Source organism: Phyllobates terribilis, unplaced genomic scaffold, assembly GCF_046119375.1.
Source record: "Phyllobates terribilis strain yellow unplaced genomic scaffold, ASM4611937v1 Scaffold_12__6_contigs__length_324123572, whole genome shotgun sequence".
NCBI lineage: Eukaryota > Metazoa > Chordata > Amphibia > Anura > Dendrobatidae > Phyllobates > Phyllobates terribilis.
The window spans coordinates 89,149,551-89,165,793 of NW_027362772.1; the positions used below are offsets into that span (position 1 = coordinate 89,149,551).

The 16,243-nt window shown below is 56.1% G+C and overlaps 1 protein-coding gene across 1 annotated transcript; it reads right to left on the minus strand.

Moving 5' to 3' along the window:
• Nucleotides 1-10,548: 10,548 nt before the first annotated feature.
• SH2D5 (SH2 domain containing 5) lies at nucleotides 10,549-12,130 on the minus strand. The gene is made up of 6 exons (XM_073656087.1): nucleotides 11,984-12,130; nucleotides 11,621-11,896; nucleotides 11,430-11,547; nucleotides 11,211-11,295; nucleotides 10,953-11,103; nucleotides 10,549-10,867 (listed from the first exon to the last, which is right to left on the minus strand). The coding sequence occupies exons 1-6, from the start codon at nucleotides 12,119-12,121 to the stop codon at nucleotides 10,622-10,624; spliced, it is 1,014 nt and encodes a 337-aa protein (XP_073512188.1). The 5' UTR covers nucleotides 12,122-12,130; the 3' UTR covers nucleotides 10,549-10,621.
• Between the last annotated feature and the right edge of the window lie 4,113 nt (nucleotides 12,131-16,243).

A 16,243-nucleotide genomic window follows, 5' to 3' on the forward strand; every position in this document is an offset into this window, starting at 1 on the left:
GACTCTCCTCTACGAGGGCTTGTCCTATATCTGCTCTGTCCTGTTAGATATGGTATATGGTTGGCTCTGGGGCCGTGTCTGGCCATCGGCTGGTGTCTCCAGGGGGCTCTTCTCTATGAGGGCTTGTCCTATATCTGCTCTGTCCTGTTAGATATGGTATATGGTCGGCTCTGGGGACGTGTCTGGCCATCGGCTGGTGTCTCCAGGGGGCTCTCCTCTACGTGGGCTTGTCCTATATCTGCTCTGTCCTGTTAGATATGGTATATGGTCGGCTCTGGGGCCGTGTCTGGCCATCGGCTGGTGTCTCCAGGGGGCTCTCCTCTACGAGGTGTTGTCCTATATCTGCTCTGTCCTGTTAGATATGGTATATGGTCGGCTCTGGGGCCGTGTCTGGCCATCGGCTGGTGTCTCCAGGGGGCTCTCCTCTACGAGGTCTTGTCCTATATCTGCTCTGTCCTGTTAGATATGGTATATGGTCGGCTCTGGGGCCGTGTCTGGCCATCGGCTGGTGTCTCCAGGGGGCTCTCCTCTACCCGGGTTTGTCCTATATCTGCTCTGTCCTGTTAGATATGGTATATGGTGGGCTCCGGGGCCGTGTCTGGCCATCGGTTGGTGTCTCCAGGGGGCTTTCCTCTACAAGGGCTTGTCCTATATCTGCTCTGTCCTGTTAGATATGGTATATGGTTGGCTCTTGGGCCGTGTCTGGCTATCAGCTGGTGTCTCCAGGGGACTCTCCTCTACGAGGGCTTGTCCTATATCTGCTCTGTCCTGTTAGATATGGTATATGGTTGGCTCTGGGGCCGTGTCTGGCCATCGGCTGGTGTCTCCAGGGGGCTCTTCTCTATGAGGGCTTGTCCTATATCTGCTCTGTCCTGTTAGATATGGTATATGGTCGGCTCTGGGGACGTGTCTGGCCATCGGCTGGTGTCTCCAGGGGGCTCTCCTCTACGTGGGCTTGTCCTATATCTGCTCTGTCCTGTTAGATATGGTATATGGTCGGCTCTGGGGCCGTGTCTGGCCATCGGCTGGTGTCTCCAGGGGCTCTCCTCCATTAGGGCTTGTCCTATATCTGCTCTGTCCTGTTAGATATGGTATATGGTCGGCTCTGGGGCCATGTCTGGCCATTGGCTGGTTTCTCCAGGGGGCTCTTCTCTACAAGGGCTTGTCCTATATCTGCTCTGTCCTGTTAGATATGGTATATGGTGGGCTCCGGGGCCGTGTCTGGCCATCGGCTGGTGTCTCCAGGGGGCTCTCCTCTATGAGGGCTTGTCCTATATCTGCTCTGTCCTGTTAGATATGGTATATGGTGGGCTCCGGGGCCGTGTCTGGCCATCGGCTGGTGTCTCCAGGGGGCTCTCCTCTATGAGGGCTTGTCCTATATCTGCTCTGTCCTGTTAGATATGGTATATGGTGGGCTCCGGGGCCGTGTCTGGCCATCGGCTGGTGTCTCCAGGGGGCTCTCCTCTACAAGGGCTTGTCCTATATCTGCTTTGTCCTGTTAGATATGGTATATGGTCGGCTCTGGGGCCGTCTGGCCATCGGCTGGTGTCTCCAGGGGGCTCTCCTCTATGAGGGCTTGTCCTATATCTGCTCTGTCCTGTTATATATGGTATATGGTCGGCTCCGGGGCCGTGTCTGGCCATCGGCTGGTGTCTCCAGGGGGCTCTCCTGTATGAGGGCTTGTCCTATATCTGCTCTGTCCTGTTAGATATGGTATATGGTTGGCTCTGGGGCCGTGTCTGGCCATCGGCTGGTGTCTCCAGGTGGCTCTGCTCTATGAGGGTTTGTCCAACATCTGCTCTGTCCTGTTAGATATGGTATATGGTCGGCTCTGGGTCCGTGTCTGGCCAACGGCTGGTGTCTCCAGGTGGCTCTGCTCTATGAGGGTTTGTCCAACATCTGCTCTGTCCTGTTAGATATGGTATATGGTCGGCTCTGGGTCCGTGTCTGGCCATCGGCTGGTGTCTCCAGGGGGCTCTCCTCTATGAGGGCTTGTCCTATATCTGCTCTGTCCTGTTAGATATGGTATATGGTCGGCTCCGGGGTCGTGTCTGGCCATCGGCTGGTGTTTCCAGGGAGCTCTCCTCTACGAGGGCTTGTCCTATATCTGCTCTGTCCTGTTAGATATGGTATATGGTCGGCTCTGGGGCTGTGTCTGGCTATCGGCTGGTGTCTCCAGGGGGCTCTCCACTATGAGGGCTTGTCCTATATCTGCTCTGTCCTGTTAGATATTGTATATGGTGGGCTCCGGGGCCGTGTCTGGCCATCGGCTGGTGTCTCCAGGGGGCTCTCCTCTATTAGGGCTTGTCCTATATCTGCTCTGTCCTGTTAGATATTGTATATGGTCGGCTCCGGGGCCGTGTCTGGCCATCGGCTGGTGTCTCCAGGGGGCTCTCCTCTATGAGGGCTTGTCCTATATCTGCTCTGTCCTGTTTGTCCTGTTAGATATGGTATATGGTTGGCTCTGGGGCCGTGTCTGGCCATCGGCTGGTGTCTCCAGGGGGCTCTCCTCTACAAGGGCTTGTCCTATTTCTGCTCTGTCCTGTGTGTCCTGTTAGATATGGTATATGGTCGGCTCTGGGGCCGTGTCTGGCCATCGGCTGGTGTCTCCAGGGGGCTCTCCTCTACGAGGGCTTGCCCTATATCAGCTCTGACCTGTTAGATATGGTATATGGTTGGCTCTGGGGCCATGTCTGGCCATCGGCTGGTGTCTCCAGGGGGCTCTTCTCTATTAGGGCTTGTCCTATATCTGCTCTGTCCTGTTAGATATGGTATATGGTTGCCTCTGGGGCCGTGTCTGGCCATCGGCTGGTGTCTCCAGGGCGCTCTCCTCTACGAGGGCTTGTCCTATATCTGCTCTGTCCTGTTAGATATGGTATATGGTCGGCTCTGGGGCCGTGTCTGGCCATCGGCTGGTGTCTCCAGGGGGCTCTCCTCTATGAGGGCTTGTCCTATATCTGCTCTGTCCTATTAGATATGGTATATGGTCGGCTCCGGGGCCGTGTCTGGCCATCGGTTGGTGTCTCCAGGGGGCTCTCCTCTACAAGGGCTTGTCCTATATCTGCTCTGTCCTGTTAGATATGGTATATGGTCGGCTCTGGGGCCGTGTCTGGCCATCGGCTGGTGTCTCCAGGGGGCTCTCCTCTACGAGGGCTTGTCCTATATCTGCTCTGTCCTGTTAAATATGGTATATGGTCGGCTCCAGGGCCGTGTCTGGCCATCGGCTGGTGTCTCCAGGGGGCTTTCCTCTACAAGGGCTTGTCCTATATCTGCTCTGTCCTGTTAGATATGGTATATGGTTGGCTCTTGGGCCGTGTCTGGCTATCGGCTGGTGTCTCCAGGGGGCTCTCCTCTACGAGGGCTTGTCCTATATCTGCTCTGTCCTGTTAGATATGGTATATGGTCGGCTCTGGGGCCGTGTCTGGCCATCGGCTGGTGTCTCCAGGGGGCTCTGCTCTATGAGGGCTTGTCCTATATCTGCTCTGTCCTGTTATATATCGTATATGGTCGGCTCCGGGGCCGTGTCTGGCCATCGGCTGTTGTCTCCAGGGGGCTCTCCTCTATGAGGGCTTGTCCTATATCTGCTCTGTCCTGTTAGATATGGTATATGGTGGGCTCCGGGGCCTTGTCTGGCCATCGGCTGGTGTCTCCAGGGGGCTCTCCTCTACAAGGGCTTGTCCTATATCTGCTCTGTCCTGTTAGATATGGTATATGGTCGGCTCTGGGGCCGTGTCTGGCCATCGGCTGGTGTCTCCAGGGGGCTCTCCTCTACGAGGGCTTGTCCTATATCTGCTCTGTCCTGTTATATATGGTATATGGTCGGCTCCGGGGCCGTGTCTGGCCATCGGCTGGTGTCTCCAGGGGGCTCTCCTGTATGAGGGCTTGTCCTATATCTGCTCTGTCCTGTTAGATATGGTATATGGTCGGCTCCGGGGTCGTGTCTGGCCATCGGCTGGTGTCTCCAGGGGGCTCTCCTCTACGAGGTCTTGTCCTATATCTGCTCTGTCCTGTTAGATATGGTATATGGTCAGCTCTGGGGCCGTGTCTGGCCATCGGCTGGTGTCTCCAGGGGGCTCTCCTCTATGAGGGCTTGTCCTATATCTGCTCTGTCCTGTTAGATATGGTATATGGTCGGCTCCAGGGCCGTGTCTGGCCATCGGCTGGTGTCTCCAGGGGGCTCTTCTCTATTAGGGCTTGTCCTATATCTGCTCTGTCCTGTTAGATATGGTATATGGTGGGCTCCGGGGCCGTGTCTGGCCATCGGCTGGTGTCTCCAGGGGACTCTCCTCTATGAGGGCTTGTCCTATATCTGCTCTGTCCTGTTAGATATGGTATATGGTCGGCTCTGTGGCCGTGTCTGGCCATCGGCTGGTGTCTCCAGGGGGCTCTCCTCTACGAGGGCTTGTCCTATATCTGCTCTGTCCTGTTAGATATTGTATATGGTCGGCTACGGTGCTGTGTCTGGCCATCTGCTGGTGTCTCCACGGGGCTCTCCTCTACGAGGGCTTGTCCTATATCTGCTCTGTCCTGTTAGATATGGTATATGGTCGGCTCCGGGGCCGTTTCTGGCTATCGGCTGGTGTCTCCAGGGGCTCTTCTCTATGAGGGCTTGTCCTATATCTGCTCTGTCCTGTTATATATGGTATATGGTGGGCTCCGGGGCCGTGTCTGGCCATCGGCTGGTGTCTCCAGGGGGCTCTCCTCTACAAGGGCTTGTCCTATATCTGCTCTGTCCTGTTAGATATGGTATATGGTCAGCTCTGGGACCGTGTCTGGCCATCGGCTGGTGTCTCCAGGGGGCTCTCCTCTACGAGGGCTTGTCCTATATCTGCTCTGTCCTGTTAGATATGGTATATGGTCGGCTCCGGGGCCGTGTCTGGCCATCGGCTGGTGTCTCCAGGGGGCTCTCCTCTACAAGGGCTTGTCCTTTATCTGCTCTGTCCTGTTTGTCCTGTTAGATATGGTATATGGTTGGCTCTGGGGCCGTGTCTGGCCATCGGCTGGTGTCTCCAGGGGGCTCTTCTCTATTAGGGCTTGTCCTATATCTGCTCTGTCCTGTGTGTCCTGTTAGATATGGTATATGGTCGGCTCTGGGGCCGTGTCTGGCCATCGGCTGGTGTCTCCAGGGTGCTCTCCTCTTCAAGGGCTTGTCCTATATCTGCTCTGTCCTGTTAGATATGGTATATGGTCGACTCCGGGGCCGTGTCTGGCCATCGGCTGGTGTCTCCAGGGGGCTCTTCTCTATTAGTGCTTGTCCTATATCTGCTCTGTCCTGATAGATATGGTATATGGTCGCCTCCGGGGTCGTGTCTGGCTATCGGCTGGTGTCTCCAGGGGGCTCTCCTCTATGAGGGCTTTTCCTATATCTGCTCTGTCCTGTGTGTCCTGTTAGATATGGTATATGGTTGGCTCTGGGGCCCTGTCTGGCCATCGGCTGGTGTCTCCAGGGGGCTCTCCTCTACGAGGTGTTGTCCTATATCTGCTCTGTCCTGTTAGATATGGTATATGGTCGGCTCTGGGGCCGTGTCTGGCCATCGGCTGGTGTCTCCAGGGGGCTCTCCTCTACGAGGTCTTGTCCTATATCTGCTCTGTCCTGTTAGATATGGTATATGGTCGGCTCCGGGGTCGTGTCTGGCCATCGGCTGGTGTCTCCAGGGGGCTCTCCTCTATTAGGTCTTGTCCTATATCTGCTCTGTCCTGTTAGATATGGTATATGATCCGCTCCGGGGCCGTGTCTGGCCATCGGCTGGTGTCTCCAAGGGGCTCTCCTCTACGAGGGCTTGTCCTGTATCTGCTCTGTCCTGTTAGATATGGTATATGGTTGGCTCTGGGGCCGTGTCTGGCTATCGGCTGGTGTCTCCAGGGGGCTCTTCTCTATTAGGGCTTGTCCTATATCTGCTCTGTCCTGATAGGTATTGTATATGGTCGGCTCCGGGGTCGTGTCTGGCCATTGGCTGGTGTCTCCAGGGGGCTCTCTTCTATGAGGGCTTGTCCTATATCTGCTCTGTCCTGTTTGATATGGTATATGGTCGGCTCTGGGGCCGTGTCTGGCCATCTGCTGGTGTCTCCAGGGGGCTCTCCTCTATGAGGGCTTGTCCTATATCTGCTCTGTCCTGTTAGATATGGTATATGGTTGGCTCTGGGACCGTGTCTGGCCATCGGCTGGTGTCTCCAGGGGGCTCTCCTCTATTAGGGCTTGTCCTATATCTGCTCTGTCCTGTGTGTCTTGTTAGATATGGTATATGGTCGGCTCTGGGGCCATGTCTGGCTATCGGCTGGTGTCTCCAAGGGGCTCTCCTCTACTAGGGCTTGTCCTATATCTGCTCTGTCCTGTTAGATATGGTATATGGTCGGCTCCGGGGCTGTGTCTGGCTATCGGCTGGTGTCTCCAGGGGGCTCTCCTCTACCCGGGCTTGTCCTATATCTGTTCTGTCCTGTTAGATATGGTATATGGTCGGCTCTGGGGCCGTGTCTGGCCATCGGCTGGTGTCTCCAGGGGGCTCTTCTCTATGAGGGCTTGTCCTATATCTGCTCTGTCCTGTTAGATATGGTATATGGTCGGCTCCGGGGCTGTGTCTGGCTATCGGCTGGTGTCTCCAGGGGGCTCTCCTCTACCCGGGCTTGTCCTATATCTGTTCTGTCCTGTTAGATATGGTATATGGTCGGCTCTGGGGCCGTGTCTGGCCATCGGCTGGTGTCTCCAGGGGGCTCTTCTCTATGAGGGCTTGTCCTATATCTGCTCTGTCCTGTTAGATATGGTATATGGTCAGCTCCGGGGCCGTGTCTGGCCATCGGCTGGTATCTCCAGGGGGCTCTCCTCTACGAGGGCTTGTCCTATATCTGCTCTATCCTGTTAGATATGGTATATGGTCGGCTCTGGGGCCGTGTCTGGCCATCGGCTGGTGTCTCCAGGGGGCTCTCCTCTACGAGGGCTTGTCCTATATCTGCTCTGTCTTGTTAGATATGGTATATGGTCGGCTCTGGGGCCATGTCTGGCTATCGGCTGGTGTCTCCAGGGGGCTATCCTCTACAAGGGCTTGTCCTATATCTCCTCTGTCCTGTTAGATAGGGTATATGGTCGGCTCCGGGGCTGTGTCTGGCCATCGGCTGGTGTCTCCAGGGGGCTCTCCTCTACGAAGGCTTGTCCTATATCTGCTCTGTCCTGTTAGATATGGTATATGGTCGGCTCTGGGGCCGGGTCTGGCCATCGGTTGGTGTCTCCAGGGGGCTCTCCTCTACAAGGGCTTGTCCTATATCTGCTCTGTCCTGTTAGATATGGTATATGGTCGGCTCCAGGGCCGTGTCTGGCCATCGGCTGGTGTCTCTTGGGGGCTTTCCTCTACAAGGGCTTGTCCTATATCTGGTCTGTCCTGTTGGATATGGTATATGGTTGGCTCTGGGGCCGTGTCTGGCTATCGGCTGGTGTCTCCAGGGGGCTCTCCACTACGAGGGCTTGTGCTGTATCTGCTCTGTCCTGTTAGATATGGTATATGGTTGGCTCTGGGGCCGTGTCTGGCCATCGGCTGGTGTCTCCAGGGGGCTCTCCTCTACGAGGGCTTGTCCTTTATCTGCTCTGTCCTGTTTGATATGGTATATGGTCGGCTTTGGGGCCGTGTCTGGCTATCGGCTGGTGTCTCCAGGGGGCTCTCCTCTATTTAGGCTTGTCCTATATCTGCTCTGTCCTGTTAGATATGGTATATGGTCTGCTCTGGGGCCGTGTCTGGCTATCGGCTGGTGTCTCCAGGGGGCTCTCCTCTATTAGGGCTTGTCCTATATCTGCTCTGTCCTGTTAGATATGGTATATGGTCAGCTCTGGGGCCGTGTCTGGCTATCGGCTGGTGTCTCCAGGGGGCTCTCCTCTATTAGGGCTTGTCCTATATCTGCTCTGTCCTGTGTGTCTTGTTAGATTTGGTATATGGTCGGCTCCGGGGCCGTGTCTGGCCATCGGCTGGTGTCTCCAGGGGGCTCTCCTCTACGAGGGCTTGTCCTATATCTGCTCTGTCCTGTTAGATATGGTATATGGTCGGCTCCGGGGCCGTGTCTGGCTATCGGCTGGTGTCTCCAGGGGGCTCTTCTCTATGAGGGCTTGTCCTATATCTGCTCTGTCCTGTTAGATATGGTATATGGTCGGCTCCGGGGCCGTGTCTGGCCGTCGTCTGGTGTCTCCAGGGGGCTCTTCTCTATGAGGGCTTGTCCTATATCTGCTCTGTCCTGTTAGATATGGTATATGGTTGGCTCTGGGGACGTGTCTGGCCATCGGCTGGTGTCTCCAGGGGGCTCTCCTCTATTAGGGCTTGTCCTATATCTGCTCTGTCCTGTGTGTCTTGTTAGATATGGTATATGGTCGGCTCTGGGGCCATGTCTGGCTATCGGCTGGTGTCTCCAGGGGGCTCTCCTCTACGAGGGCTTGTCCTATATCTGCTCTGTCTTGTTAGATATGGTATATGGTCGGCTCTGGGGCCGTGTCTGGCCATCGGTTGGTGTCTCCAGGGGGCTCTCCTCTACAAGGGCTTGTCCTATATCTGCTCTGTCCTGTTAGATATGGTATATGGTCGGCTCCAGGGCCGTGTCTGGCCATCGGCTGGTGTCTCCAGGGGGCTTTGCTCTACAAGGGCTTGTCCTATATCTGCTCTGTCCTGTTGGATATGGTATATGGTTGGCTCTGGGGCCGTGTCTGGCTATCGGCTGGTGTCTCCAGGGGGCTCTCCACTACGAGGGCTTGTGCTGTATCTGCTCTGTCCTGTTAGATATGGTATATGGTTGGCTCTGGGGCCATGTCTGGCTATCGGCTGGTGTCTCCAGGGGCTCTCCTCTATTTGGGCTTGTCCTATATCTGCTCTTTCCTGTTAGATATGGTATATGGTTGGCTTTGGGGCCGTGTCTGGCTATCGGCTGGTGTCTCCAGGGGCTCTCCTCTATTTGGGCTTGTCCTATATCTGCTCTTTCCTGTTAGATATGGTATATGGTTGGCTTTGGGGCCGTGTCTGGCTATCGGCTGGTGTCTCCAGGCGCTCTCCTCTATTTGGGCTTGTCCTATATCTGCTCTGTCCTGTTAGATATGGTATATGGTCAGCTCTGGGGCCGTGTCTGGCTATCGGCTGGTGTCTCCAGGGGGCTCTCCTCTATGAGGGCTTGTCCTACATCTGCTCTGTCCTGTGTGTCTTGTTAGATATGGTATATGGTTGGCTCCGGGGCCGTGTCTGGCTATCGGCTGGTGTCTCCAGGGGACTCTCCTCTACTAGGACTTGTCCTATATCTGCTCTGTCCTGTTAGATATGGTATATGGTCGGCTCCGGGGCCGTGTCTGGCTATCGGCTGGTGTCTCAAGGGGGCTCTCCTCTACGAGGTCTTGTCCTATATCTGCTCTGTCCTGTTAGATATGGTATATGGTCGGCTCTGGGGCCGTGTCTGGCCATCGGCTGGTGTCTCCAGGGGGCTCTCCTCTATGAGGGCTTGTCCTATATCTGCTCTGTCCTGTTAGATATGGTATATGGTCGGTTCTGGGGCCGTGTCTGGCTATTGGCTGGTGTCTCCAGGGGGCTCTCCTCTACCCGGGCTTGTCCTATATCTGTTCTGTCCTGTTAGATATGGTATATGGTCGGCTCTGGGGCCGTGTCTGGCCATCGGCTGGTGTCTCCAGGGGGCTCTCCTCTACCCGGGCTTGTCCTATATCTGCTCTGTCCTGTTAGATATGGTATATGGTCAGCTCCGGGGCCGTGTCTGGCCATCGGCTGGTGTCTCCAGGGGGCTCTCCTGTATGAGGGCTTGTCCTATATCTGCTCTGTCCTGTTAGATATGGTATATGGTCAGCTCCGGGGCCGTGTCTGGCCATCGGCTGGTGTCTCCAGGGGGCTCTCCTCTACGAGGGCTTGTCCTATATCTGCTCTGTCCTGTTAGATATGGTATATGGTCGGCTCTGGGGCCGTGTCTGGCCATTGGCTGGTGTCTCCAGGGGACTCTCCTCTACGAGGGCTTGTCCTATATCTGCTCTGTCCTGTTAGATATGGTATATGGTCAGCTCCGGGGCCGTGTCTGGCCATCGGCTGGTGTCTCCAGGGGGCTCTCCTCTACGAGGGCTTGTCCTATATCTGCTCTGTCCTGTTAGATATGGTATATGGTCGGCTCTGGGGCCGTGTCTGGCCATTGGCTGGTGTCTCCAGGGGACTCTCCTCTACGAGGGCTTGTCCTATATCTGCTCTGTCCTGTTAGATATGGTATATGGTCAGCTCTGGGGCCGTGTCTGGCCATTGGCTGGTGTCTCCAGGGGACTCTCCTCTACGAGGGCTTGTCCTATATCTGCTCTGTCCTGTTAGATATGGTACATGGTCGGCTCCGGGGCCGTGTCTGGCCACCGGCTGGTGTCTCCAGGGGGCTCTCCTGTATGAGGGCTTGTCCTATATCTGCTCTGTCCTGTTAGATATGGTATATGGTCGGCTCCGGGGCCGTGTCTGGCCACCGGCTGGTGTCTCCAGGGGGCTCTCCTGTATGAGGGTTTGTCCTATATCTGCTCTGTCCTGTTAGATATGGTATATGGTCGGCTCTGGGGCTGTGTCTGGCTATCGGCTGGTGTCTCCAGGGGGCTCTCCTGTATGAGGGCTTGTCCTATATCTGCTCTGTCCTGTTAGATATGGTATATGGTCGGCTCCGGGGCCGTGTCTGGCTGCTCTTCAGTCTTGGCAGGCTCTTCAGGCCGGGGCCCCAGGGTGGCTTTGTCCTGTGTCGGGGGGCTCGGCTGACCGTTGTTCACATCTTGCGCTTCGTAGCATGGATTCACCCGACCTTGAGCCAGCTGGAAGAGAAGATTTCTCTCTGTGCCGGAGTAATGGCCCACCAGGTCTGCGAGGCTTGCGAATTCCTTGGGGAGATGCTGCGGAGAGAATGCGACTGTTCATATTAGTGCTCAGTGTTCCCTCCATGGATGAATGTCTACAGCCATTCTGAGCCCAATGTACCTCAAAGTAAAACTTATTTTGCGGGGTGGTGTGCACGGCGTAAGGGACCACCCCACACTGTGTGCTCATGTACAGCGTCAACTGCCCCGCGTCCGGCAGGAGCAGGAATGCCCCCGTCCGGTCATCCCTCAGAAGGGCAATGGATTTATCCCTAAAGAAACAGAAAGCCCATGTCAGAGCCCCCCATTGCTGCAGAGCGGGGGGGACCTCAGCCTGCTGTCGTATCCTACAGACATTACAGGAACGTCTCCCCGGTACCTGCGGACTCCGGCACAGGACCACACAGCATCCTGCAGAACCTCCAGCTTCTCCGACAGCTCGGACGCCACGTACCCCGCTCCACCTAGGAGGGAAAAGCAGACGGACGCTAGACAGAAATGGAAAGTGATGGGGTCTTTTACCCCCCCACCACCATCATCGCTGACCACCTCCAGGACTGGGGCCGGGTGCGGGGGGGCTGGCGTCCCTTTTGCCCACCTTCTGCTCCGTTCTCGTAGTCGTGTGGCTTGCACTTCGGGCCACGATTTGCCCCGGAGTGAAGGACTTTGCTGCGGATCGCCTTCTTACGGACCAGAGTGGGGGAGCAATATGGCGGCTGCAGGAAATGTCATAAAACTAATGTCAGGAATTAGAAAAAAAAGCAGCCGCCTGTTCACACCGGGCCGCACATGTGGAGGCAGATTTTGGGTGATTTTGGCTCTTACTTGGTTGCTGCCATTTTTCATCTGTGCAGTCACCAGAAGTCTTCTGAAGGACACCAGGGCATTCACGTTGTGAGACACCTCCTCAGGGTCCGGCGGTTCCCTCACCGCTGCAGCGCTGAGCACTTTTTTCGGCACGTCCTCATGGCTGAATGCTGCGGCGCTCGGGTCACCGGCCTCGGGGTGAGTTAGCAGGTACTGGAGCTGGAAGCAGCGGCACAGCAGCAGGTTCAGCACCTGAGCCTGGCAGGGGAAGACAACATGGCACAGCATGCAAAAAAAACACTTCCACAAGTGACGCTAAAATCCAGGAGCGGAGAGCGGCCGTACCTCGCTGGCCTCGCTGCCTACAAACAGGTGGCAGAACAGGAGATTCTGGTGGCCTTGTGGGTTATGTGACACAAAGGCAAATTGCCTGTCCTCCAGCCGGCAGGTAGTGTACTGGATCCTCCGCAGAGCGTGCGCCATGAGCAGCGTCTGTAAAGATGATGGACACCTGACGGGTTATCACAGTGGCTGAACCTAAGCCGAGAGAGTGCGTGGAGCACCACCGGGAGCGGGGGCCAAGAGAGTGCGCGGAGCATCACCGGGGATGCAGGGCCGAGAGAGTGTGTGGAGAACCACCGGGGGTGCGGGGCTGAGAGAGAGCAAGGAGCACCACGGGGGGCGCGGGGCTGAGAGAGAGCGTGGAGCACCACGGGGGTGCAGGGCTGAGAGAGAGCACGGAGCACCACGGGGGGCGCGGGGCTGAGAGGGTGCGTGGAGCACCACGGGGGGTGCGGGGCCGAGAGAGTGCGCGGAGCACCACGGGGGGCGCGGGGCAGAGAGAGTGTGCAGAGCACCACAGGGGGCGCGGGGCTGAGAGAGTGCGTGGAGAACCACCGGGGGTGCGGGGCCGAGAGAGTGCGTGGAGAACCACCGGGGGGTGCGGGGTCGAGAGAGTGGGTGGAGAACCACCGGGGATGCAGGGCCGAGAGAGTGCATGGAGCACCACGGGGGGCACGGGGCCGAGAGAGTGCGCGGAGCACCACGAGGGGCGCCGGGCCGAGAGAGTGCGTGGAGCACCACCGGGGGCCCTGGGCCGAGAGAGTGCATAGAGCACCACGGGGTGCCCGGGGCCGAGAGAGTGCGTGGAGAACCACCGGGGGTGTGGGGCCGAGAGAGTGCGTGGAGAGCCACCGGGGGCGCGGGGCCGAGAGAGTGTGTGGAGAACCACCGGGGGTGCAGGGCCGAGAGAGTGCACGGAGCACCACGGGGGGCCCGGGCCCGAGAGAGTGTGTGGAGAACCACCGGGGGTGTGGGGCCGAGAGAGTGCGTGGAGAACCACCGGGGGTGTGGGGCCGAGAGAGTGCGTGGAAAACCACCGGGGGTGCGGGGCCGAGAGAGAGCACGGAGCACCACGTGGGGCGCGGGGCCGTGAGAGTGCGCGGAGCGCTACGGGGGGCGCGGGGCCGTGAGAGTGCGCGGAGAACCACGGGGGGCGCGGGGCTGAGAGAGTGCGTGGAGAACCACTGGGGGTGCGGGGCCGAGAGAGTGCGTGGAGAACCACCGGGGGCGCGGGGCCGAGAGAGTGTGTGGAGAACCACCGGGGACGCGGGGCCGAGAGAGTGCATGGAGAACCACCAGGGGTGCGGGGTCGAGAGAGTGCGCGGAGCACCACCGGGAGCGGTGGCCGAGAGAGTGCGTGGAGCACCACCGGGGGTGCAGGGCCGAGAGAGAGCAAGGAGCACCACGGGGGGCGCGGGGCTGAGAGAGAGCGTGGAGCACCACGGGGGTGCAGGGCTGAGAGAGAGCACGGAGCACCACGGGGGGCGCGGGGCTGAGAGAGTGCGTGGAGCACCACGGGGGGTGCGGGGCCGAGAGAGTGCGCGGAGCACCATGGGGGGCGCGGTGCCGAGAGAGTGCGCGGAGAACCACCGGGAGCTCGGGTCCGAGAGAGTGTGTGGAGCACCACAGGGAGCGGGGGCCGATAGAGTGCGTGGAGCACTACCGGGAACTCGGGACAACTAATAGCCACTTCCATTACCTCTCCGTCTGCGTCGTACATCTTCACACCCTGGAGGCAGAACTTCAATATCACCGCTCTCCGTCTGGGGCAGTCCTGTGAAAGGAAAACACACCCGCAGAGCATCGCAGCTATGGGAGAAAGGGGTCTGGACCCGCAGAGCATCGCAGCTATGGGAGAAAGGTGTCTGGACCCGCAGAGCATCGCAGCTATGGGAGAAAGGGGATGGGACCCGCAGAGCATCGCAGCTATGGGAGAAAGGGGATGGGACCCGCAGAGCATCGCAGCTATAGGAGAAAGGGGATGGGACCCGCAGAGCATCGCAGCTATGGGAGAAAGGGGATGGGACCTGCAGAGCATCGCAGCTATAGGAGAAAGGGGATGGGAACCGCAGAGCATCGCAGCTATAGGAGAAAGGGGATGGAACTCTACGTCTCTAGGACCCAGCGACTACCTCCCTCTGGTAATTAGCTCCCTGGCCTGGGTGTATAAATACCTGGGGTGTCTGAGAGGGAGGTGCCGGCGATATTCATTACTACTTGTGAGGATTTAGCAAGAGCAGTACTTCGTCCTGTCTGGAGCTTGAGGCCATGTGAGCATTTGTCTGGAGTCGTCTAAAGCTAAGTAATTCCCCCTGTTTGTCTACCCTTGTTTATAGTGTTTAGTGGAGATCGACTAGTGCTCATCTCCTCCCATCCCTAGCCTTAGCCATACGCCAGGGAAAGTCAGGACGAGGCACGCGTGCGGCGATTGCTGAAGAGGCAATATAGGGATGGTAGTTGAGACAGGGTGACGCTAGACCAGACTAGGAGGTCTCCACTTCCCCCCTTTCCCTAGAGTCTGGGCTCCCTTTCCCTCTTCCCTCTGTGTTGCACTAAGTCTTTCCCACACCTGGCGTGACACAGGATTGACGCTCAGAAATCCGTTCTGTCGGCTCCTTCTCTGCCCCGACATCATCTATTGGTAGAGCCGGCTGAGCCTCATTCACACTCGTCTGACATCTAAACCCGAAAGTGAATGAGGAGAAGGGTTTTATATTTCACTGACCTTAACTTCTCGCAGCTGCTCCTCAATCATCTCCAGTCGCCTGAAGTCTGACTCCCTGACTGCAAACGAGCCGACGTACTGAAGAGAGGACACAAAGCAGCAGAACAGTGAGCGCAGCTCTGGGGTATAACACAGGAGGTAACTCAGGATCAGTAATGTAATGTCTGTACACAGTGACTGCACCAGCAGAATAGTGAGTGCAGCTCTGGAGTATAATACAGGATGTAACTCAGGATCAGTAATGTAATGTATGTACACAGTGACTGCACCAGCAGAATAGTGAGTGCAGCTCTGGAGTATAATACAGGATGTAACTGAGGATCAGTAATGTAATGTATGTACACAGTGACTGCACCAGCAGAATAGTGAGTGCAGCTCTGGAGTATAATACAGGATGTAACTCAGGATCAGTAATGTAATGTATGTACACAGTGACTGCACCAGCAGAATAGTGAGTGCAGCTCTGGAGTATAATACAGGATGTAACTGAGGATCAGTAATGTAATGTATGTACACAGTGACTGCACCAGCAGAATAGTGAGTGCAGCTCTGGAGTATAATACAGGATGTAACTGAGGATCAGTAATGTAATGTATGTACACAGTGACTGCACCAGCAGAATAGCGAGTGCAGCTCTGGAGTATAATACAGGATGTAACTCAGGATCAGTAATGTAATGTATGTACACAGTGACTGCACCAGCAGAATAGTGAGTGCAGCTCTGGAGTATAATACAGGATGTAACTGAGGATCAGTAATGTAATGTATGTACACAGTGACTGCACCAGCAGAATAGTGAGTGCAGCTCTGCAGTATAATACAGGAGGTAACTCAGGATCAGTAATGTAATGTATGTACACAGTGACTGCACCAGCAGAATAGTGAGTGCAGCTCTGGAGTATAATACAGGAGGTAACTCAGGATCAGTAATGTAATGTATGTACACAGTGACTGCACCAGCAGAATAGTGAGTGCAGCTCTGGGGTATAATACAGGATGTAACTCAGGATCAGTAATGTATGTACACAGTGACTGCACCAGTAGAATAGTGAGTGCAGCTCTGCAGTATAATACAGGAGGTAACTCAGGATCAGTAATGTAATGTATGTACACAGTGACTGCACCAGCAGAATAGTGAGTGCAGCTCTGGAGTATAATACAGGAGGTAACTCAGGATCAGTAATGTAATGTATGTACACAGTGACCGCACCAGCAGAATAGTGAGTGCAGCTCTGGAGTATAATACATTAGGTAACTCAGGATCAGTAATGTAATGTATGTACACAGTGACTGCACCAGCAGAATAGTGAGTGCAGCTCTGGAGTATAATACAGGATGTAACTCAGGATCAGTAATGTAATGTATGTACACATTGACTGCACCAGCAGAATAGTGAGTGCAGCTCTGGGGTATAATACAGGATGTAACTCAGGATCAGTAATGTAATGTATGTACACAGTGACTGCACCAGCAGAATAGTGAGTGCAGCTCTGGAGTATAATACAGGATGTAACTCAGGATCAGTAATGTAATGTATG